This window comes from Rhinolophus sinicus, chromosome 2 (assembly GCF_057876585.1).
Source record: "Rhinolophus sinicus isolate RSI-liver-muscle chromosome 2, RSI-T2T, whole genome shotgun sequence".
NCBI classification, from domain to species: Eukaryota; Metazoa; Chordata; class Mammalia; order Chiroptera; family Rhinolophidae; genus Rhinolophus; species Rhinolophus sinicus.
Window position 1 is genome coordinate 25,320,044 of NC_142502.1, and position 25,425 is coordinate 25,345,468.

Sequence of the window (25,425 nt, forward strand, 5' to 3'; positions counted from 1 at the left end):
CTGGACCTGGAGCTGAGCTGCGCCCTCCACAACTAAGACTGAAAGGACAACTTGAAGCTGAATGGCACTCTCCACAACTAAGATGGAAAGGACAACAACTTGACTTGGAAAAAAGTCCTGGAAGTACACACTGTTCCCCAATAAAGTCCTGTTCCCCTTCCCCAGTAAAATCCTTAAAAAAAGAAAAAGACATTATTTGAGGACCTGCTGTACTGTTTAGGTATTAACTAATCAACAGTGCAGTTAAATATAAAATTAATGTCTCACTTTGATGAAATACAAATTAGTATGATTTAAGACTAGCTTCATATATCAGCTGTACTCTGTATCCTGAATTTTGGCAGAAAAAGTGCTTGAAACATTTATCTTGTATCTACTATCCGATTACTATGAGAATTGCTTATTGTTTTCTCCATTTTATACCTTTTAATTAAGCGGGGCAAAGGGAGATGGAAGATAAGAAAGAGAAAGACAGTTTCCCTCCCAAATGGATGTTTTATAATTTCACTGAAGGTCCTGTTTCTATTTTTATAGTCTTGGAGACCTCTCATTTTCTCTTTAAAACTAACTGTGGTGCTATTATTATTATGAAATATTATGAAACAGTGAAACTACTGTGACTTCATGCATACTTGCACATGCATAGTTGAACTGTCACAAAGCAGATATGGAAATTCTCCTTAGGGGCAGGACAGGCCATCAGATGCGATAGACCTCTAGTTACTTTCTCTCATCAGATAAAAAAAACAAACAAAAGAAAAAAGCCACCGGGTCTGCTCCCAGGCCCCTGGACCAAGTCTGAGCTATTTTCCAGATAGTCCAGCAGAGGAGTTTGTCTAACCCTTTTCTCTAAGATCAGCAGGGCGGAAACGACACGAGTTCTGGAGTCGAACCAAGCTAGTTTCATACCTGGTTCTGACCACTTATTATTCTCTGCCTCTGTGTTTTCAGTGAACCTGAGGACGCTAATTGCCTACCTTATGCCGCCACTATAGGAATTAGATGTGATACATCTAAAGCCTCTAGCAGAGTGCTTGTTATATTACATGGGCACAGGGGCTTGATGAATGGCTCTCACAGTTGACACCTTTGCTATTGTTCTAATATTATATGTTCTCCTGTGCAGTGGTTCTGCTCTCTCATTTCCTTTTTAAAGCTTGGATTTTTAATGAGCAGTATGTGTTACTCCTGATTTACAGTGTCAGTTATGAGTGTTTTCAGTGGTGTTTTGGTGTTGTACAGTTATTTCTTTTGTTAGTGTCTCCTCAGGCCACTTTTCCTTCCTTGCTAAGTTAATCTGGTACTAAATAAGAGAGAGGAGACTCAAGCCTGCCGGGCAGGAGTCGAACGAGTGGAAGTAGCACATACTAAATTGGACTTTTCTCATTGGAATTTGAAGCATGGTTTTAAATAATCTAAAAAGCTTCATAATAATCTCAAACCAAAATATAAAGATTTATAATCAACATTTTGAACATCTCATAGTATTAGGACAGTTTTTCTAGCTTTTATGTTCAGCCTAAACTTTTTGTTAAAGTTGAGTTTTTGTTTGTTTGTTTGTTTTTTGTAGTGAAATGAGAATCGACAAACTTTTAAAGCTGGTTTAGAGTACTTGCCAGGTCATTTGAATCTAACATGTGTCAGCAGATGTTTCATTGTATTGAAATGACTGTGAATTCTGTCTGTCTCCCTAAACATTTAGATGAAACTGTCATTCTTATGTGCAATCTTAGCTAAAGGACCTCAAACTGGTGTAAGTCAGTTTTTGTATTTGTATAATACCCAACATAGGTGGATATTATATTTATTGTTTGCTGTAAGTAGCAGTGAGTTTTAGGGGAAGTTCTCGCAGAGATGGTGCTGGCTCTACTCCACGGGAAGAATTATGCAACACAGTGATACATCAGCTAACTAAAGCTGTTTGGCTCTGGGGCATCTCTGTGGAGTGGACCAAGGGCTGTGGGATGGAGATAGGAAGTCCACCCCACCCCCACCCCCACCCCATCCTGTCTGCACTGGTTGAGTGCTGCGATACTCTGCTGTTTAGAAATTGGCTGCTTGAAAGCTGGAACACATTCACATATGTGCAGGCCTCTCTAGAGTGGGCTCCAGACCCCATCCAGTTCAATTACCGAAGAGTCTGAGGGGGGCTAACTGGGCTCTCATTAAGAGAAGTTGCACTCTGATAGGAAGCAGCACTAGTAGACTGGACAACTTGGGAGTCCGTCGGGGGAGGGAGGAAGGAAAGGGGCGAAGAGGCAGTTCTTTGCTGAAAGTGAAGATACTAAAATGGACCTTCTGTATTCTTTCTGCCACAGGCAATGTTTCTGACATTAGATGTCATTACAAACGATTTGTATTTGTTTTAGAGCTGTTACTCTACCAGATAATACCAGTAAAATTTCAGGTGTCCCGGAGGTCTCAGATGTTCCCCTGTTCCACCTGCTTAACCCACGTAGTGCTGTAGCCCAGCATAGTGCAAGTACAGGTGGAGGATTTGAAAATCAGCCTAGTTGATGAAGAAACATAGTGATGTCATTTGTATTTATTTCTACCTCTGTATATAGTGGAGTTATACCTTCATGTGACTAATGCTCTTATAGCTGAGGCTGGTGTGCTATTACAGAGGGAGGGTAGCTATTAATACAGCAAAATTATGTATAACTGATTATTCAGTGCAAAGACCTAGGTAGTCATTTTTAATGTGGTCACACATTAATTTTATCATTCTGAAGGCCCACGTACTACTTTAATGTGATTTTTTTTTCAATGATTAAGATGTTCTAACATCAATTCGGTATGAGTTATAGAAAAAGAAGGTAAATGTTTCCTGGTGTGAAACACAGCTCTCTCTAATGAAACAGGCATCAGCCATTCCTTGCTTTTTTCTTATTTCTGCTTTGAGGTGGAGTAAATGCTTGTCCACAGTTTTCAGATGATAAAAATGATCGTCTTTTAGAAATAGGAAAAATGGAGTTTTTGTTCAGCATCAGTAGTTACCATATTTTTGGTACTAAATATTTGTTTACAAAATCAAGTTCAGCCTACCTGCCAGAAAATCTCGCCTAAAGAAAACTGAATAGCATATCCAGAGGTCTAAGTTGAGGAACATAGAATGACTGGATCTAAAACAAGATATGTGTAAAAGTTAAATGGCTAATTATACTTTCTTATTAAATGAACTTCCATTCTCAATTAGATCTAAAATATGACCAACTGTAACCTTTACCTTGTACATATTTGCTAGACTATTGTAGTGTTAAAAAAAAAGGCAATTCCCCATGATATATCAGTTGTGTTCCAAAAGATCATTAATAAATTAGCTGTTTAAAAGATGGAACACGTATTCGCATCATAAAATTATTACATGTGCAACTGATAACCCCCAAAAGCCTATTTAATGTATTATATGGTAATGTTATCATAGAATCTCTGAAAAAAATGTTCAGAATTATTCATTCAACACTTCTTAAACATCTGTACTAATGGTACAATGATCTACCCTCAAATTGCTCATATTCTGTTTCGAAACCTGATTCTTTCTCTCCCAATCCCTTCTCTCTACCCCGTCCTGACCCAACCATAATTTTTCTCCTTCCTTCATCTAACATGGAGACCAAACTCAGTATCACAACCCCTCCCTACCTCACTATTTATAGAAAGCACACACCCATGTGAAAATTTTCCAACATTTTTCACGGCTATAAAACAAAGGAGGTAGAATAACAGCAAAGTTTGAAGAAGTCTTGGGCTTGTGCGTCATTTGTAAACTAAAAGGAAACCATATTGCTATGTCATTCATAGACTACTCCTGGTACACCTAGAGCAAGTGGCAGGTTTGAGGGAACACCCAAAGACTGCAGTGAAATTCATTTATAATTCATCAGAAAGCTCAGACATTTCTTTAGTTTCCTTTCTGACAGTGAGTCTACTGGAATTTTGCAAACAAAGCTGATTGTCTAAGAGCAAGATCTTGGCTGAAGAACAGGGAGGGGAGACAAACCAGGTCAGTGACCAGGACAGTGCACCCTGGAATGGAAGGAGAGAAATCTGGCGAACAACAGCTCCTTTCCTCCCCACCTCCGCTTAGTAATTGTTGATTTATCCCCGCTTCTTCTAGAAGTAGCTGTCTATACAGGTTTTCCCTCTCAATCTCCCTCACACTCCTTCTGGCTTCTCCAACTACTCTAGCTACCAACTACCAAATAGAGGTTGTCAGGTAAGAAATAATGGTCACATACAATGCATTCCACAAGCACTTAGAAGAAAAGAGTCAGTGTATCATCTTAGTGTTGGCTTAGTTTTCCATGACCCCGAAGGACCTATAGCTCAGGCAGATTTAGAATTTATAATTGGATTCTCTTGTTTGAAATGGATGTAGCATACTTCAAATGAATATACGTATTGGAAAATAAGCATACAAATTGCAGTCTATAGACCCAACAGGAGTTAGTGTTCCTTCCTGTAAAGAGCCTGTCCATCTGGCCTGACACTGTTTGGAAGCTTGTGACGCCCGTCACACAGTCATCTGTGTGCGTTTGAGACTTGGCAGGACTCTGTAAAACTGCTTTCTTGTTTTGCAGACTGGGATCCTTTCCTTTTGTTTGTTTTGTTTTCACTTGTTACTACATTTAGATATTTGATAGGTCCCCAAATTTGAGATCCTCTATTGGGGAACATTTTGAGGTTGGTAAATCAAAGAAATCGAACAAATAAAATGTCATGTCTGGTGGGAAGGCAATAACAAAGAGAGGAGAGCAGGTTTTAAATCTCAATTTTTCTTTCCTGCAGAAGACCTGAGGAATGCTTTGTGATTTAAGTTCCTTTTCCTGGCCTGCTGCTGAGTCTCTCTCTGCTAGTCCCTAGGAGCATACCAAAGTCCTGGCTTAGTCACATTTCTTTCCACTCCAAGATGATAGTCTTAATTATTTAATAGATTTGACTGTATTTTCAGACCGCAAACTGCATATCCCTAAGTCACTAGCAGTGTCAGCATCTGTGCAGAGTTTCCAAGGTGGGAGTCAGTGCCGTCCGTCCATGGGGGTGTCATCAGCCTTCTTCCCAAGTTTGTCACCAACCAGCTGATACTCAGAGTCAGGAAGGAGCGCTTCAGCATTCTACTCTTCCGGGCAATCCCTGACTTAACAGCCTCTGATTCTGGCTTTGAAGGGACACAGAGGTGGTCAGGAAGTGCTCTTGTGCCCTTTTACTGAGCTGCTCCATTTCCTATGCAGAGAAGGTGCCAGAAAAGCAATTCATTCCCAGCCCAGCCCACAGTGTCTCCCATCAGAGTTGGCAGGAGCCACAGCTTGAACCGATACAGGTTTGGCTTGCAAAACCCAGAGGGGAAGAAGTGGTAAATGTATCTACGGGGGAATAAACCTAGCTTTAAGCTTCTGATTCATTGTAGTTCCTGTGCATTCCTGCGTTGGTCCACATTACCCTATGTCCCAGGAAAGTAAAGCCTTCTTGGAGTTTCTTTTGTAGTCCTCTTCCTTAGAGGAGATTGCCTTCTCAGTGGAGTCCAGACTGGCAGAAGCAGAGAGGCCTCAACTGAGAGAGCTTAATACATGAACTAACTCTGGGGGCAAGGGATTGGGTGCCAGTGTTGATACAGGAAGGTAAATCACACCCAATCAGGGCCGTGGTCTCTTCTCACACATCAGTGAAGATTCAGAGGACTTAAAGTTGCAGAGAACGTGAGATAGTGGATATCTGATTACTGTGGGCATGTATTGGAAATGATGAAACGCGGTGCAATTAAAGAAGGAACTTGAAAAGTAGGCTAAGTAGGATCACCCAATGAGAACAAAAAAAAGGAGACAGAGGAGTAAGTAGCATGATATTTCGAGTAAATAAAAAGCAAATATATACGTACATAGAATTTTTTTTTCCCAGAGAGGAAGGGCTGAGGGAAGGGGTATTTTCTTTTTAATTCACAACTTTATGTACTATTTGAATTTCCTAACCAAACATAGGATAGACATTTCTCTTTTAAGATAAAAAGAATAAATAGGTTATGTAGGTGGTGGGATTATGGACCTTTCAAATTTTTATCTTAATAGAGTTTCTGTAGAAAAAAAATCTAATAAATGTTATTTTTTAAAATAAAATTAAGCTAAATTGAAAATTTTCTTTTTATCTCTCTTTAGAGGCAAGTGTGCAAATAATGCCTACTCTGATGATATATGTATAGTAAGCTGGTCGAAAAGGTAATTTAGTTCTTCTGTAGCCAACCTGTGAGTCCTCCTTTGCGGTTAATAAGCAGTAGTACATGGGGTCTTAGGATACTAGCTAGTTGGAAAGGAAGAGAATTGTGGCTCAGGAATATCGAGAGCTTTTCTAGGTGACCAGCTTTGCTCTGGGATCCCTTCACATTCTTTAGAAACCCACTGTCTTCTAAGTTATTGGAATTCCCATGGAACTAATTTATATCACAAATGATGTTATTCAAACCCTGATCTGGTGTCTTTTATTTCTTTTTCTCATGACTTTGCTTCTCCTGCTATTTTCAAAACTGCATGCTGATCTACTTTGATATGACAAACCAGCATCTGTCTTGCTTTCTGACTTCTAGAAGAAATGTAAAATTGTAGAATATGTAAGATTCATGATGTACCAAATGAAGCAGGAGCTGAAATAGGAAAGATGCACGGAATCCCTCAGTGTGTCAAGACTGCTTATGCATGCCAAGAATGAAAAGCCGTTATCTAAGACATAACGTATGAGATATTATCATCATCTAGCCACCACCTAGTTTTGTGGGTACTGGTTTTTCCTTTCTAGTTCATGCACTGTCCTTTGTAGCCTTTTATCTCATCTCCCTATTTAGTAATATTACATCCTCTGCCTTTCCTGGATCTCACCCACCTCCCAGGCCCGTTTGGAATAACGCTTCCAGCTCTCAGTGTTGTCTGCCTGGGACTGAAGAGTTGATTGTTGGGGAATGGAGGGAGTAAATGCTAGGAGGATGGGCTGGGGCCAAATTTTCAAAGACTGAGGCGCTTGGACTTCATTCTATAGTTAGTGGGAACTCTGTCAGTTTAGGAATGGCTGTTAATTGTGAGAACAGAATCAAAAACATAAAAAACAGTGATTTAAACAAATTAGGAGTTTTCCTTTTTCTCATCTGCAGGAAATGTGGAAGTGTACAGGGCCAGGGCCAGGTCGTTGTTTTTCTCTTAGCCTTTCCCTCATGACAGCCGCCTGGTTCCAAGGTCGATGCTGTACCTTGAACACCACATTCATGTTCAGGTCAGGAAGAAAAGGAGGGGTGCGGGGCACATGGGTTTATGCCACCTGATCCTGCTTCCCCTTTAAGGACTGTTCCGGCAAACCACACCTAACTTCAGTTTTCAGCTAATTGGTCAGAACTGTGCCTTGTGGCCAATCAGGATTTGGTTAGAAAAAAGATACTTCAGAGAGTAGCTATTTATTAGGTCACAAGCTTGGAACGACACAGAGCCTTCCTTATGCAAATTGGAAGTATGAATTTTCAAGGGAAAAATGTTACATCAAGCATTCCTCCCATCTTTTTTTTTTCTTTTTCTTTTTTTTCTTTTTTTTTAACCATATAGCACATTTTTGCCTTCCCTCTCTTGAGACTATCAGTATTTAAAACTTTTGGAAACATACATTGTGAAAATAATAAATATAAGAGAATGAAATGAAATGCTAGGCAGTGTGGGGCAGACTTAGAATGTAGTAAAGAAATGTAGAATGTAGACTTAGAATATAGAAAGACATGTGTTGGAAGTAGGAATTACTATTAGATTGGTGCAAAAGTAATTACGGTCTTTGCAATTATTTTTAATCTTTTAAACCGCAATTACTTTGGCACCAACCTAATAGAAAAGAGTTCATGAGAAAGAGACTTGAGCTGGACTTTGAAAAATGCATTGGATTTTGTTTGATACTGTAATGGTGGATGCATGACATGACATGTTTGTCAAAAGCCAGCATACCAAGAGTGTACTCTCATGATGTGTCAGTGTAGGTTCCTTGATTGATACAAATGCCCTTCTCTAGTGCGGGAATGTTGAGAGAGGGACGATGTACCTGAGTGGAGGCAGGGGGTGCACAGGAGCTGTACTTTGTCCTCATTTTTGCTGTGAACCTGAAACTGGTCTAAAAATTAAGGCTATTGGAAAAAAAAAAGAAAAAGCAGGAAAAAAAAAGAAACGATGGATTGATTTAAATAATTAGAGAGATGGTGAGGCTGGTGTTCTTATGAGGGAGGAACAATGAATAAGGTCACAGATGTAGAAATGACTGCAGTGAAGGACAGCCTGGTGAGACTAGGTTGGCCCATAATTTTAAACCACAGTTCAGTTAAATATTCAGTGGTTACCTGGAATGAATTGGAATAAACTTAACCTTTCATTATTAGCCACTCTTTCCTATTGTGTTCTTCAGAGTTTACATAAGAAAATGTAAAGTTAAGTTTTTTGCTATTATTTTCTACAGAGGAGGAAGGATTAATTACTTATATTCTGCAGCCAAGGATATGTGTGTTTATTTCACAGATTAAACTCATTCAGCCGACAAATACTCACAGGGTTAAAATTACATTCACATTTCTTTGCAAAACTGATATTTAAAACTGAATCTACTGTTTATTTGGGATTTGTTCCAGGAACTATACATTTTTCTACCTTGATAATTTTATGTTGCATTTAAATACGAAAGGTTTTCTGTTTGTGACCTTTAGTAATCATTTTGTAAAATACTGGCATCAGCCATTTTAGTTTTCTTTAAAGTAAAATAATATCCTGTTAAAAGTAAAAACAGCTTCTTTCAGTTGGTTAGTTTAATTAAGCCGAGTATAATAAAGTTGAGTTCTAATTATTTTTCTTTCCCAACTTATTTAAACAGTTGCTTTTAATTACACACTGAATTTAATTGAATTGGGTCTAATCTGATAATAAACTCCCTATCCAGCTGTTGAAATTTGGACAATTAACTACATCTCTGTAATTTACCATTTCTCAGTGTAACTGGAAAACTTTTCATGTGATTAGGCTTTTCCTTTCTTTTCTGTACTTCGCCCTATACTTTGCTTAGTCATAAACCTGGTTCATATTAGGGGGCACCGATCATGTGTTTAGCAGCTAGCACTGTGACTTGTAATAAATCGCCAGGAAAGTGCGTCACCCATGGGGACAAAAAGGCTTGCCTTTTAATCTGGCTTATGTTAATGCAGGTAGAAAATGCAGCATTTTCTATTATATTTATAGTGTTGCCATCTGGCTGAACGAAGGTTTCCGTTTGTTTTATTTATTTTCTGTTTGTTTTTAGATAAAAGCCCTTTCTGCTTGAATTTAAAATGTATAAATGCTTACTCCTGTCAGCTAAAGGTATCAGGAGTTTGTAACATGAATCACTTAGCTGCTTTCAGTGATAAAACCAAACAGCTTAAGAAGTGATTTCCAATTGTTCCCACAAAATACATGGAACGCATTTTTCTGAAATATACTTTTGTTCATTTCAGCTAAGATGGATGTCTCTTTGACTTTTTAACAGGTTATCAAAACAAATCTATTAAATTGCTTTGGGAAAAGATTTGGGTTTACAAATCTCTCAAAGCTGACATGACTATTTTGTAGCCTTTCTGATGTTTCCAGCAGAGGTTGTAATGTTCTCATGCTTTTTCCCAGGCAGTATAACTAATATTCTATTGTATGTGGAATTTTTATCTCTCTAATTCCTGAGATACTGTAAGTCATATTGGACCGCTCTTTCTATTATGTGGCTGCAAAAACAGTCATTTGATTTGAGTCTTGCCTGATACAATGTCAAAACCATCCTAGACTTATGTTAAATATTTTCTTTCTTTTCTGACATGGAGTGAATCTGACTGTAACCTGACAATTATTTCGGTCACCTTTTCTCTACAAGCTTAGCAGCCATCAAAAAATGAGCAAATGTATACTTTTTACGTATTATCTTGTCATGAATACTTTTTCTTTCTGGGTTTTTTGCCACAATTCACTCAGGGTACACCATCCACCCTCTCGCCTTCTCTCGTTTCCTTCTTCAAGCATGTAGTCAGCGTCACGTAGGTGCCAGATAGTGAGCTAAACAATAAAGATATGGAGATTATAAGGATGAAAGTCATGGTCCATGCCCTCAAGTTGCTCTGGTCTAGTGGAGACTTATCATAGATCTGTGCCTGGCCAAATGTCAAAGACTGAATGCCTCTAGTTCCACTTACTTGGAGACCATGTATGGTTCTTTAAGCTCAGAACATGATGGCTGTGACTAGACATCAGCTCTTTGGAGGCAAGCAAGTAGACCATTCATCTCATCCCTTAAAAATATCCTGATAACTTGTTTTGGTAGAATTATCTTTCACTGAAATGTAAGTAATTTTATATCTTTCTTTTCATGTGTAATTTAGCAGACAATGAATGGATCGTTTTAGAAAACCTTTTGTTGTGTCAATATTTTTATCTTATGTATAGACTGACAGTTCAATGTAACTACCTCGATTTCGTTTTGGAAGTTGATGGATTATAAATCATTGATGAACACCTACATGTGTCTGTTCTATTCTTCATGTCCGAGTGTCAGCTTGGAAGATGAAGAATGATGTTTCTGGTGGATTCTGTTCCCATTTATTGCATAACTGTACACAATATTGGATTTTTATATATGAGAAACAACATCTTTGTGCTGAGTTTGTGTTATCTCAGTATTAGACACATCTCCTTGTCCTTTGGTTGAATATAATGTTCCATCACTGTCATAAAAGTTTTTTTCATTTTTTCCATTATGAAAAAATGAAGGAATCAGAAAGTGACTCCCAGTCTCTTTCCTTGTTGCTGAATAAGCTCCCCCCACCCCCAATTTTAAAACCTCCACGTGGTCTTAGAAGCCTCTAATACAATTTACTATAGCTATTAAGTAATAACTTTTTGTTCTACATAGAGTGCATGAAATGCAAAGAAAAAGTAAATCTTATCAAATTGTTTCTGTCAGCAGAATGAATGAGGATGCAATATATAACTCAGATATTTATTATCAAGTGTTCTTATTTAATTGCATTTGTTTTTGCAACAAGAAATGAACAATAGAGCCTTGACTAAATGGTTCATCGTTCTTATTGCTGTGTCAGAATAAATGTGGCTAGATTTTTACACCATACCACAAAGTGAATTTATTCTGGTGTAGAAGGGCCAATGAAGAGTCTGTACTGCTTTTCAGCATCTGCTGTTAGTACATGTATTGCCATGGCACAATACCTGTAAGCTTGCTTAGTGAAGTAGCTGTTTCCCCATCCTGTGGGAGTCTACAAAAAGAAATTAAAGACATTGATCAGCCTCTGTCCACATTTTATTTCCCTGACCTGCCTGCAAAATGACCTTTACAAACACCCTACCTGTTTCCCAATGAGGCATGTTTCCTCCATTCCCTATTTCCTCATTCTACCCACTGCTCTGCTCTCTGGAGTTCAGGACTAGGGTCCCATTTCCTGTAGAATTTGAAGCCGAGGAGACCCTGATGGCCTATGGAGGGTCTCTTTGTGGTGCTACCTAGCTGCCCTTGGCTCCTTTGGCACGACCACACTGACTGTATCCCCCTGCTCCTTCTTCAGCTACAGGCATAGGCTTCAACTATATTTACTCGTGTCACTTTTTCTCCCTTCATGGTCAAATAGTTATCTCTTGGTACACGTTAAGAGTAAGTGGAGAAATCTGAACAATTGCTAAATTATAAAGAAAGCAGAGCTCTTATGATATGTGGTTTTAGTCTGTTGTTTAAGATGGTAACTTTTTTTTTTTACATATTTCTAATGGGCTTATTAGGCTTCAGTTTTCATTTATCCAGAATCCACTACAGCTAACGTAGTTCACAGAAATTCCTGTGACATGCTTCGTTGACTTTCATTGCCTTCTTGATAAAGTTCAAACTCTTGGAATTCAAGGAGGCACTGACCTCGGCCTGTTTGTCTTATCTTATTTTCAACTGCCTGCCTTCCTAACGAACTGTTCTGACTGGACAGTTCCAATTATCTTTCCTTTCCCCTTGGTAGTTTTGCGTATGTCATGCCACAGCCAGGTGCAGTCTCTGCTTTACTGTTCATTTACGTACCACAGAGTGTCTCCATTCTTCAAAATCTTCATCCAATGAAGTTTTCCATCACTACTCCCCCCTCTAGCACCTCCTCCCACCTCTGAATCCCTATAACATTATCTGTATGTTTATTTAGTTATTTATCCTGTGTGGTGTATTGATTTTTGAACTGGTCTGTTGTTGCAGTTTCATGTATTTCGTATTATCTCCTCCAAAGGATGATAAGCAGTGTGCAAATAGATGCTATGTCCGGTGATCTTGTATTCTCAGTGCATAGCAGAGTGTCTGGCCCAGGGGAGTGTCTAAAGCTTTACTGAAAAAGCTACTTAGAATTGCTGAGCCTGGAAAGATGGTTGTTCCATTAGCAGTAACAGAGATCCTGCCATTAGGGATTGCTGATTTTGTGAGGATGGTTAGTTTATCTTCAGAGGATGACATAGTTTCAAGTGATAGCAGAGATAATCCGAGCATATATTCCCTACAGGTGTGAGATGGGCCCTCTGTTGAGAGAGCATTTTTACCAATGAGGATTTGAAAGTGACTGACCTAGAGACAGGGCTTCAAGCCATAATAGGAGATAACTTTTCTGAAGAGAAAACAAATGGTTGGGGGAATCAAAAGCTCCAAAAACACAGTTTGAGGAAGTAATTAGGAGGTCAGAAAAGGAGAAAGAAGTGGTAGAAGAATTATTCACTTAACATTATTTTCTCAGTACTGAGCACAAGATGTCCCAGCAAGTAGGGTGCTGTCTGAATAAATGAGAGTGGGAAGAACACAGAGGTAAAGCAGGAAATTAAACCCAGGTTTGTCCGATGCTAACTCCCACAAGCTTTGATCCGGACTACACAACTTCCCAGATAACTATGAAGAATTTAAACTAAGGGAAAGATCTCCATCATGTGGAATAATCAGAAAAGTCATTGGGAGTTAGGAGATTGCATGAAGCCCTTCTTGTTCGAATGCAAATTTCATAAATAACTTTTGATAAAATATTTATTATCTATGATTCAAATGTTACAATACTACTGGCAGAATAAACTTTAAAATTCAAGTAAATAAGCCAAAGGATTATAAAGTAGAAAATTTTAGGCGAAACCCTCTGAATTACCTGAAAGTTACTCTTTTTTTAATATATGTTATGATTTTAAACCAGTAACATTCTTCAATTGCCATAACAGTATTCTGCAGCCAAATTTTCAAGTAAGCTACCTGTTAGGGTGTTGGAGATCCCCCAAGACCACCTCAGGTGGTGTGATTCACTAGGAAGACTCAGAATTCAGCAGTCATACCGGTGGCTAAGATTTACAGTAGCAAAAGCAGGCATTTCTAAGGCTAGCATCCTCAGTCCTGGTAAGAGAACTCTTTTCTGCACAGGTAGATCGGAACTATGAGACTGAAACATATGAATTGCGATATTGAACCATTTTTTAATACAAAAATGGCAATCGCATGTGGTTCAACCTAGTTCTGTCTTCTAGTTTATGCTCCCAAAGCTAGGTGGGTAGCCTGGGGGCCGTCCACAAAGTCCAGCTGAACTACGTAGCAGAGAAGAACCCACACAGAGCTGGGGGGTTAAAACTTTTGCTGTTTCTCAACCGGTGTTCCATAGTTTATTAGAAATAGTGACAGAAATATATTATCCTTGTGGATGTCAAGACCATGTATCAGTCAGTGAGATTTAAATTTAGGATGCTCTCTAAGGTTGTAGTCACAAATGTCTTTTTAGAGTAAGCATTTTCACTAAATTAACCATTTGTTGGACCAGTTATTTTGCTCAATTGAGCGAAGACTCTTCAACCAGACCATACAGCTAAAGATAGAAACTAGGCAGCGAGAACTCCATGACCTTTGTGGGAAGGCATTGCAAGGAATTCAGTGAACTGGAGTATGTGGATTACAGAGGCACATTTGGGGCACTTACTGGAGCTGCAAAATTTTTACTATAGGAAAGCTGCATGTGTCTGCTGCCTCTGTGTTTTGCTTTAGAGAGAGAGAGAAAGAGAGATCCACACCACGAAGGTGCTTCTCTGTATCCTTCCTCTTGTCTTTACTCCAACACTCACATGTGACACTAATGGAATAAAGCTTTCAAGCTAGCAGGAAAATCAATAAAGATTTTATAAGGCAAGCAAAGACTTATTGAGCATCATAGTATATGGCTCAGTTTTCTTTTAAAAAAAATGAAGATTCAAATAATACTGGCAAGTCACCTGGGTCATTTTTAATATGGTATTTTTAATGGCAAATTTTGAAACGGTTTATGCAATCCTATCTGCTAAGTTACCTAGGATTTCCAGATATTTAATTAAATATTAGAGATCTTAAAATGAATAAATTCTTGTTTTCATTGTGTTCTCAAGCAGTGAAATTCCCTGCACTTTGTTTAAAAAGGAAATCTCTCACAAAGTTTTGTTTTCCCATTATTATGATTGATGGTGTGTTTTGTTTTAAGGCTTTTATTTACTTAATGTCATGATAAGTTAAAGGGTATTAAATCTCAGAAAACTGTCATCTCGCTAAGCCTCAGAAAGACTGATGATTACCTCTTCCCAAACCAGGGCGTACCCTAAAAATCCTACCAATAAGTTCAGCCTACCTGAGGGCTCCCAGGAGGTGTGATTGTGGCTGAGCCGAAAACGTCTGAAACCTGCGGCTGAGCCAGATTTTCCTGCCACATTGGTACCCTTGCTCCCTAGAACCACTGTCACCAAGTTGATGTAGGTTTGCTTTCCCTGCTAGTGCTGGTGAGCAAAACCCTGATAAAATAGAAACCGAGTTTCCCACATTTGTGTAGGGAATAGGGTGAGAACCAAAAATACTTTTTTACCATTTATTGAGCCTTGCAGTGGGCCGGACAGTCTCATTTAATTTTCACAACTCTGAAAGTATTTTTCCTCTTTACAGAGGAGGAAATTAGGACTGAGAGGTTAAGAGGATTCACAGCTCCTAAATGGCAGAGCCAGGTGGCCTGACTCAAAAGGACACCCCCCCACCACCACCAATCTATAAACAAACACACAGCTAGCTCACCTCCCAGGTGACTGTGGGTGTGGCAGGCCCAGGACGTCAGTGGAAGAGCGTCAGTGGAAGAGCGTGAAAGTTGAAAGGAGCTAACAACTGTTAAACACCTGCTGGGTGCCACGTCCTATGGTAGATGCTTAGCACCCATCTTCTCAGTTAATTCTCCCAACAACCCTGTGAGTCAGGCAGTATCACCCCCATATTACCTACTCAGAGAAGTCAAGAAACTTTCTGAAGTTCATTTGGCGAGTAATTCACAGGGCTCTCCTTTGAACTCAGGTCTGTGTGAATCCATATCTTCCTTCTTACCATGATAGAGTGTTAACCAAAGGAGAAATAAGGACTTTTTTGGTGGTGGAGGAGAAAAAAGACTAATAAAAAGTGAAAAGACAGATTGAAAACTTTAGACAATAGTCCAACATAATGGTTAGAAATTAGCAGTACCTAATCTTGGACCAAACAGCCTGACAGGTTTTTTAATTACATGTAGTTTACTAAATTTAACCTATCAGTTTTACATGAACATCGAACATTTTTTAAGATAGATTTCAAGTTTGTCTTGTTATGAGTAGGACTCAGAAGCTCTTCCAGGATGAAAGTGAATTCCTGAGCTCCAGATGATAATAAAGTGAGCAGGTAGATGTGCAACTAGAATGACGCCAGTAAGTCAGTTATAGGTAGCTTAGAATTCAAGTAGCCAGACACCTAGTTTAACTCAAATTTATTTTTACATTTGAGGTTCAAAACAATCATGCAAATTACCACCAAAATAAAATCTTTTATCGAGGATTATTTGGAAAAGTCATCTGTACTGAACATGTGTTGTGATCTTTTTCATCTCCTTCATGGCCCAGTGTTACGTAGTACTCAGGATGATGTGTGTTGTCAGAACCCGAGGGCACTGCAGGTACTGTCACCAGAGAAAGATTTAATTATGTCCAATATACCAAGTCAAGAAAGAAAGGAATACATTTGAAATCTATTCAAAATACATGTTCCTGATTATCTTCAGTTAACTGAAAACAATAAACAGAAGAGCCCTTAAGCAGCTTACCAACGAGGGCTTTACTTGTGGTGTACTGGAAATGGCTAATAATGAAAAGAAAAATTATAATCAAAACACTCCAAATCTGGGTGGCACTCCTTTCTGTTTGTCTTTCTTAAGTATTCCCTTCTTTATGAGCAGTTTTAAGAAGATTAACATGCAGAAGAAGGGGCAAGTTTCCCAGTGCAATTACTTTTCGGCCTTTAGGGGCTGCCTCTAAAGTTCTGAGACTGTGTAGCCAAGACTAGCTAGGATGGGCTTTCCCTGCCGCATAGTGATCACGGGCAACTGGTTTTCGGCAAGTGGGATGAGAGCACGTGTTACAGCATCACAGAACCCATCACACTTTCTGATTTCTAGATCAGTGTCAGGGCTTATCTTGGCTCCACTCATATCCACCTTGATTTGCCCCCAGCCCCCAGCATGAAGTATGTGCACACAGAATATAGCCCTTTTTCCAGTGGTAAATTGCCTGGTAAAATTTCCTCAAGTACCAAAGTCCTATTAGAAACCACTGATTTCAGGCCTTTTGCTGTTTGTTTGTTATCTACCCATTCTCTGACCGTATCTTTACAGACCTTTCCTTGCAAATAAGGCAAAGAAAACTCAAGCATATAAAACTTAAACCAATCAATGTGTTTGAAGCTGTTATTTAAAGCAAACAAATAGTTTGAAACTGGACAATATTAAAACAGTTGTATAAGATACTTTTTGCTATTTAGTGTATGATTCTCAGTGCTAGCTAATGCTATTAGTTTGGTGCAAAAGTCATTGTGGTTTAAAAGGTTAAAAATAATTGCAAAAACCACAGTTACTTTTGCACCAACCTAATATTATTTATGTACCTGAGAGAGAGCTACAAAACCTTGGTATATTTCCCATTCAGAGGTCAAGGTAAACTTAGTAATTTTTTAAAGTACATCCTGGGTACCATTTTTATATTCAGTCTTTCTGAAGCACAATTGTCATCACACCCTTTCAGGTTCAAAAACCTTGAGCAAATGATTATCTGTGTTCTAGATAATATACAATTCTTTCAGCCTAATAGAGGAGATAATTAATATGTTAATACGTCAGGGGGCAAGGGCAACAGAACAGGGTAAGGAAGAGGGGCAATGATGATGATGGGGGTGCGATTTTAAATAAGTCAAAGGGACTCTTCAATGTCACCTTTGAGCAGAGACACAAGGGACGTGTAGGGAAATCCATGTTGATATCAGGGAGAACATGTCAGGTACATGCAAAGGCTCTGAGGTGGACTGAGTATGTCAGTCCGTATGGGTAGAGCAGGATAAGAGGGAAAGTCGTGCAAGGTAAAGGCCAAACCATGTATGTAGTACCTTCTGGGCCATGGTAGGGTCCTTGTGTTTTACTCTGAGTGGGATGGGAGTTGTTGGGGGGGGTGAGCAGGGGAATGACATGGCATGTTTTAATGGGATCACTCTGGCTTCTCCGATGAAACCACACTGAAGGGGATCAGTGGTGGCATCAGATAGACTAGTTAAGAGGATATTGCAGTCACGAGGGAAGAGATGGTCAGAAAGGTAGCAATACAGGTGCTAAGATGTTTGTAACGTAGAGCTGAAAGAACTTAATGGATTGAACGTGGGAAGTGACAGAAGGAGAGAAGTCAGGGATGACTCCAGGGCTTTGGGCCTGAGCAATTGGAAGAATTGAATTACCTTCCTGGACGGGGAAGACCGCGCAGAGCTGGTTTTAAAGCACAGGGTAGGAGTTAGGGAAACTCAGGGGCTTGGTTTTTGACATGATGTCTCTCTGAGACAGTAGGAAACATCCTTTAACCATCCTGAGAAAATATCCTCAGAAAAGTAATAATATGTGTAAAGAAAAATTTGCCTGGTCCTGGAGAACTCTCTGCTTGCTCTAACAGAGAACTGCCTGGGATTTCTGCCCTTTCTTCCTTTCCTAGAACGCGTTTTCCTTAGTCTCTATAATCATCTTTGTTACTGAACTTTTGTCAGAGGCTTTTGCAAAATGCTAGTAAATTGTATCTCCTGGTTCTCTTTTGGTGACCTACTTGGTCATGTTCTTGGAATTTTTTACTTCCTAATGGAATTGCCTTCCTGGACGGGGAAGACTGGGCAGAGCTGGTTTTAAAGCACAGGGTAGGAGTTAGGGAAACTCAAGGGCATGAACTTTGGAAGAATTAAGATCAGAGACTTTAGATTCCAATCCTGCTTCCACGTGGTTGCTTTATGTGTGAACTGGGATAGCAGGGTAGACGACTTCATTGACCCTTGGTCACGCCACTACTACAACATTAGTCACTTGAGCGGAGGCTGTCGATTTTTCCCTGGGTCCTTCTCAATGAACAGTATGCTCCTGGAGGACAGAGGCTGTAACTGCTTCACCTTTTTATTGCCTGAATCTAGTCTAGTACCTGATACAAAGGTTAACAGTAAATATCGAATAGGTGAAAGTTTCTGAATAGATTTTAAGAAACTAAATATGTCTTTTCTCTTTTGTCTCATCTGTGCAGTGCCTGAGAGCTACAAAGTGCACGAGAAGAAAACTGCTGCCTCCAATAAGCCCTCCTTTGCTATTTCAGGGCAGAATAGCAACAACTCAGGAAATAAGCCAGGTATGATGTGTTGCCTTTGCCGTGGGGAAAAGGAGGTTATTCCAAAAGCTGTGAAGTCATGCTAAAATTTAAGAGAGCATGGTTCCAGTCCTGACACCAAAACACACCCTCATACTGGCTCATCTGACTTTAAGTCAGAGAACCTCTCAATGCCTTGATTTTTCTCTTTTTTAAATGGAGACTAAGGCATGCCCTGTTTGCCTCACAGAATCATTTTGACAATCAATAGCATGTTGTATATGGATGCATTGTTTATTGTCAAGCAGTATATAAGAGGTAATAATTTTAGTCTCTCGTTTGAAATGATAGCTACAACACAATTTTTTTGTACCTGTATGGCCAGCATTATTGCATGTCTTTTTTATGACCTTTTCAAAACCCATTTAAGGAAATCTTGACACATAGCAAATCTGGTATAGAATTATGTTTTTGTTCTCCATCCCCACAATGATTGTGTACCGACACAGTAATTTAATTTAATAAGCTGTGATTTATGGCCTGTTGCACTCAGTGATACAAAGAAGCAAACAGTCTATAAACATAATACGCCCAATTGGATAGACAGTGCAGTTGCTTACAGATATCCAACAACCACTGTGTGATTTTTGGGAGAGAGTAACGTACAGTACGATGATGAGAGACAGTCAATGGAAGGTAAAGGTAAATTGAGCATCCCATGAGGGTCTTGGAAGCCTACTTTGTGCTGCATCTAAGGCCAAAGTCTCTCAAGAACAAGGAATCAGCGAGAATAAAGATCGAAATATTATAATTGCACCTAGCCTCATAGAAAACATTCCCACATTATACCTACTTTTGTGGGGATTTTTCCCATGTGGAAAAGGTCTTAAACAGAGCTGATAAATCCAGCCTGTCACTCAGAAGAAAGACAAGTAACAAATACTATTGCAGGCACTGCATGAGCAGCCATTACTGGAAAATGTGTAACTTCAGCGGAGTTTTAATTAGCAGGCTGAGATTTCCCCATTTAGTTGATTTGCCTTTTCATTCATTCGTTTATCTGTCCATCTATCCACCCACCACCCAGCCATCATCTAATAATTATTGAGTAGTTGTCTATGCCTGGGACTGTGAGAGATACTGTGTGAACCAAACAGCCGGGCCCCCAGCCTGTCAGGGCCAATCCTGGTGAGCGCCTGCTGTCCTCAGTGAGACCCGTGTGGAAATAGTTCTGGAGCATGAAAACCCCATTTGTTCTGCCATGAGAATTGAATACAGCTAAATGGTTCATCTAATACTATTTTCTCCTTGTTCTCCCCATCAACCATCTAATGAATTTTTCTACCATTAAATCAACTCTAATCAATTTTCATACCATTCTGAAATTCAGAAATTTCCAATGAAAATTTCTGCCATTCTTTACTGTGCAATTTATATTTTTATATCCTGATACTCATTTACTCATCTGATGTTTGCCCTGTGTAGGTAGTAGGGATATATTATTAAAAGACATTATCTCTATATTCTAGTTGACATTATGGGGGAGCAAACTAATACATGAATACATAATTCTCATGCAGAATTTCTAGTGTGATAGATCTGCACAGAGTTCAGAGAGAGAGCGGAGGCCAAAGAGCCTCCTTCCTAATTGGCCATCTCTTTATAGAGTCATTTGATTTATGTTGCTAAAGTCAAGTTAAATGAGGAGACATTTCATTTCTTTTTTTTTTTTTTAATTTTATTAAATTTATTGGGGTGACAATTGTTAGTAAAATTACATAGATTTCAGGTGTACAATTCTGTATTACATCATCTATAAATCCCATTGTTCATCACCCAGAGTCAGTTCTCCTTCCATCACCATATATTCGATCCCCCTTACCCTCATCTCCCACCCCCCACCCCCACCCCCCTTACCCTCTGGCAACCACCAAACCATTGTCTGTGTCTATGAGTTTCTGTAGACATTTCATTTCTAATTGTATGTTTTGAGCACTCTTGGGTCTGCTTTCTTGTACATAGAGATTAGCAAAGGTACACAAAAGACTTTTACTTTAAAAACCACCATTATCTATCTCCGAAAGATAATATAAGAGGTTCCATGTTGGAGGACTAGACTTGAGTAAAACCTTTTGATTTTTATCGGATATGAGTCATGGGAATATCTGTCTAGAGCAGTTTAACTTTCATTCTCTAGAACTTAAAATGAAGTACATGGTAAATTTGGGGATATTTTGAATATTGCCTTCACCAGATATGGGCGTCCTGACCAAATGATTTCTCAGGGTCTCTTTTAATCAAGTAAATTATAGTTACATTTCCTTCTGATACTTTAAACTCATTAGAAATCTCTAGAATATCTCTTTGATTTAGAGAGCATCTATTCACATTCGAATTATTAATATTTCATCTTTAAAACATGTTTGGAAGGCCCTCATGGTGTTTATAAGTATGGGCACACAATATCTCACGTTATCCAGGAAGGACCAGTACTTTCAGCTATGAGTACTTCAACCCAGACCAAAAGAGACAGTTTGTAAAGTCACAGATCTGTCCACATCTACAGAACTCCATCAGCTGCTTCCAAATGATTCAGAGCTTGACCAAATTAGAAGAGAACATTGTATTTTCTTAATGAACTTTGCATACCTGAGAAAAGCAGAAACTCAATTTCATTAAAAATCCTTCATAATTCCTATCCATCTACTACCCTCCACCATAAGTCTTTAAGAGTCACTAAAACTGCATTCTAGTTTGTTGTCTATAAATCATTTTCCCTCACAGAGGCATGCATGACTTGGAATGTTTTAGCCCCTCTCTGGCTGCTCCATCATGCCATTCTGATGACTCTGTTGGTGCCATAGGGTGGAAGGGGGCATCAGATTGAGTTAGAGATCTGGTTTTCAGCTCTAGCGTGGATACTTAACTGTGCCATCTTCCTTAGTCACATAGATTTCCCTCAGTTTTCTCATTTGGAAATAAGCATAATAACTCTTCATTGAGTGATGTAAATGCTTGACTATTTCATAAGATTATTGTGAAGAATAAAATGATAATATATATGAAAGTTCTTCGTAAAATGCAAATCCCTTACAGAAGTTATTTATTGTGTAAACAGTAGTTCAGAAAGAAGTTTTGTAGATGTGATTGATTTGCTTGATCTTCGAGAATCATTCTTTAGTTCCAATTTTGCAAGACAGTCCAGATTTATCCATGTCATTGAAGACAATATTAATAGCACTCCTTTTCACTCTTAAAAGTTTGAGTGGTCACCCTACTCTTTAATCATCATAGGTAGGAGGTTGAGTGCAGAGTACAGCTGCAAGTTTACTTACACCAAAATTCTGTTTCCCTTTAAACTGTTCCTTCTGAGAATCAATAACTTAATTTTATTCCAACAATGTTACATCTATTGGGAAACAATGTGGAATTTTCATAATGTTAAATTACTTCTTATACCTTGGTTTTATTCCAAGGAGCAGTGATGTGAGGGTAGAAATGAGAGGGAGACAAAGAATTATAGAAAATCCACTATTGACTTGGAACTATTCAATTGTATTTTTTCCTTTTTGAAAACCTGTGTCTAAAGATAAGTTTTTTAACTAGTTTTAGTTATTAAAACTTAAAATGGTAACTGCTAGCATTTGTGTTTTTAAAAGTCTGCTGTCAAGTATAAGATTGCTGTTGGTTTGCTCCATTGGTGCATGTTAATGGAAGTACAAAGGCTCTGAAAATTAGCTAAGGTGGTTTGCTCATTCATTCATTCATTCATTCATTCATTCACTCAACAAATACTTACTGAATATCCTCCTTTCTGCCAGACACAGCCCTGGGCACTGGAAATACAACAGTGAATAAAGCCAAGGCTTGGCTCCTGCCCAGCCAGCCTCATTCACAGCTGTCACAGCTATCGGGGTTATAGACATTCCAGCACCAAAGTGAATTTCTTATTCATGTAATCAGAAGGATTACAGACTTTAAACATCTTTTTCACTCTACAGTTCAGTATTTTTTAGTGCCAGGTTCCTAAATCAACCCAAATCATCCAGCACAGCATGGTCACTGTGCATCTCATACTTCTGAAATGTTGCCTTCATGCTTAACGTCCTCACATTGAATTCCAAGTCAGTCGTGGTTGTCATTTTAGCAGAAGGCCAGTAGGAATTCTTGTACTTTTAAGCATTGGCTTTATTTATAGCGATTACTTTATATATTTGTGTAGCAGTGCAGACAGCCTTGTTTCTTAGGTGTTGCAGGTGAGTGTGTCTGTGCATGTGTCCCATATGTTATTAAGTCTTCTTTTCAAAAAATGTTTTAAATTTTGTGGGAAATTTAGCATGTACTTGAAAACAAGCTTGGCTTTTATAATAAAGATGGTTGTCAGGTTTTACAGTTAAATAAAAGTTTTTGAGTGAGTAAAACTCATTAAGGAATTTTTTTTAAGTAGTAAATCATTGTTAAAAACCTTTCTTCTAACTTCATTTTTGGCTTTTGTTTTCAGCTCATTCTTTCTTCAAAATACCATTTTGGTACGACTCTCATTTCCTTTTACCAATACTTACCCCCCTCCCATGGCCCTTAATAAAGTACCTGAGGAGAGTCCGCGTGTCCATTTTCTAGTGTCAGAAGAAAACCTTTTGGAACCAGGGGCTATATTTTCCTACATTTAAAGAAAGAGGGGGGGAATGAAACCTCTTAAATGATTAGTAAATCTGAAAAATAATTATCATAATGAGTCTGAACTAATGAGGGGTTCATATCGCCAATGTTTTAAAAAAACATACCTTAAAGCAGAGAAAAAGCATAAAATATCACCCAGTCCTGCAGGCTGCCAGGTTTATGCAGGGTCCTAATGGGCAGTTTTTATTTCCCTTAAATATACAAATTCTGTGAAGTTTAGGAGGCATGTGGGATGCAAGCCTTTAAATTTGTTGCTGAAGTACTATCATGTTGTCACTAAAATATTATTTCTTTTTTTTATTTTTTAACTTTGATTTATTTTAAGTGTATTTTTCCAGGACCCATCAGCTCTGAGTCAAGTAGTTGTTTCAATCTAGTTGTGGAGGGCGCAGCTCACAGTGGCCCATGTGGGGATTGAAACTGCAACCTTGTTAAGAGCACCGCGCTCTAACCAACTGAGTTAATATGCTCCTAAAGAATCATTTCAATATGGTTCTATTTTTAACATAAGATCTGAAAATCGTGATGTCACTCTAGAAGAGGGGAAAATAAACCTGATTTTAAATGTAATTATTATCACCATAGTTACTATTGTTTTACTTTTTATATTGAACAGGCTGAATGAACCAAAGAGTGTATCCCTCTGTTTGAAACCCCCAGTGGCATCCCCCTCAGAGTATAATCCAAAAGCCTCACCAGGCCCCAGTGTCTCTGGCCCCATCACTTACTGATCTCTTTCTACTCCAGTGGCCCAGATCTCCCTGTTGTTTCTTGAACACCATAGGTACTCATGACCTCAGGGCCTTTGCACTTGTTTTCCATCTTCTGGCTTCCAGCACGGCTGGCTTCCTGACTTCAGTCACCTTTTTCCATGTAAAGTTACCATCACAGTGAGATTGCCCTTGGCCCCTATCTAAAATGTTCACCATCCCCTTCCTACCATTTCACTACCCCCTTTATTCCTTTGTTGTCTCCTTAACATTTATCTCAGCCTAACATACCATATATTTTTCCCTTTTCTTCATTCTGTATATTTTAGTTATTTATCCTGTTTAGTAAATTTTCCATGAGTTGAAAGCAAACCCCATTTGGGTAAAGATTTCCATCTTTTTTGTTGACTCCTTTCTTTTCAGCACATAGAAGAATGCCTGCTGTGTGGTAGATGTTCATGTGTTCAGGGAATGAATGGATTTACCAAAACTTATAATATCATGGGCTAGGTGCTATCCCAGCGCTGTTACAGCATTATTTTATTTAATCCTTCTGATGATGTGAGATAAGGTCTATTGTGTCTTCATGGTATAGGTACTAAGTAAAAACCCATGAAAGCCATGTCATAGCTTGAGACTTAGAGAGGTGGGTAAGCAACTTGGCCAAACTTACACAGCGAGTGAGTGACAGAGCAGGAACTGAACTCATGCCTGTCTGACTCAAGCCAGGCTCTTCACATCTAACTTGTGAACATCTATTCAGAATAACTGCACTTAGGAGTGAGTCTATTTATTATTAAGGGACAGACCTTTCAATGCATAAAAATGATAGAAGTTCAGTGGCTTAGGAACTCAAAATATCATATATATCGATTGATGAAAATAGCCAAAAGGCTACAGTTATGTTATGTTTTTACATAACTTTTTGCTGTGTCTTTTTATTTTTATTTTTTTCCAGTTGTATTGACGTATAATTGACATACAGCACTGTATAAGTTTAAAATGTACAAGATAATGACTTGACTTACATATATTGTGAAATGATTACCACAATACGTTTAGCTAACATCCATCATCTTATGTAGATACAGTAGAAAAAAGGTTTAAAAAAAATGGGTCTTTTTCCTTGTGATAAGAGCTCTTAGACTCTATTCTTTTGTAGAAAGTTTATAGATAGAAGAAAAATGCTTGCAAATTCTTAGCAAAATTATATAAAACTGTATCACTGAAACTGTAGTCATGTGTACTAATTGTTATAAGACGTAATATTTTATTCATCAAATTTACTGGACAAAAAGATATTTATCAGTGTATATCATTAGATTTTTTTTTTT

General features: G+C 38.5%; 1 protein-coding gene across 8 annotated transcripts in view; it reads left to right on the forward strand.

The window, feature by feature from the left end:
- The window catches only part of MAP7 (microtubule associated protein 7), a 159,685-nt gene that overhangs the window by 83,437 nt on the left and 50,823 nt on the right, over window positions 1–25,425 (forward strand). For all 8 annotated transcript variants that reach the window (XM_019732717.3, XM_074333625.2, XM_019732715.3 and 5 more), the window contains one exon: window positions 18,642–18,743. In XM_019732717.3, coding sequence (XP_019588276.3) covers window positions 18,642–18,743 — 102 coding nt within the window. The remainder of the gene's footprint in view (window positions 1–18,641; window positions 18,744–25,425) is intronic.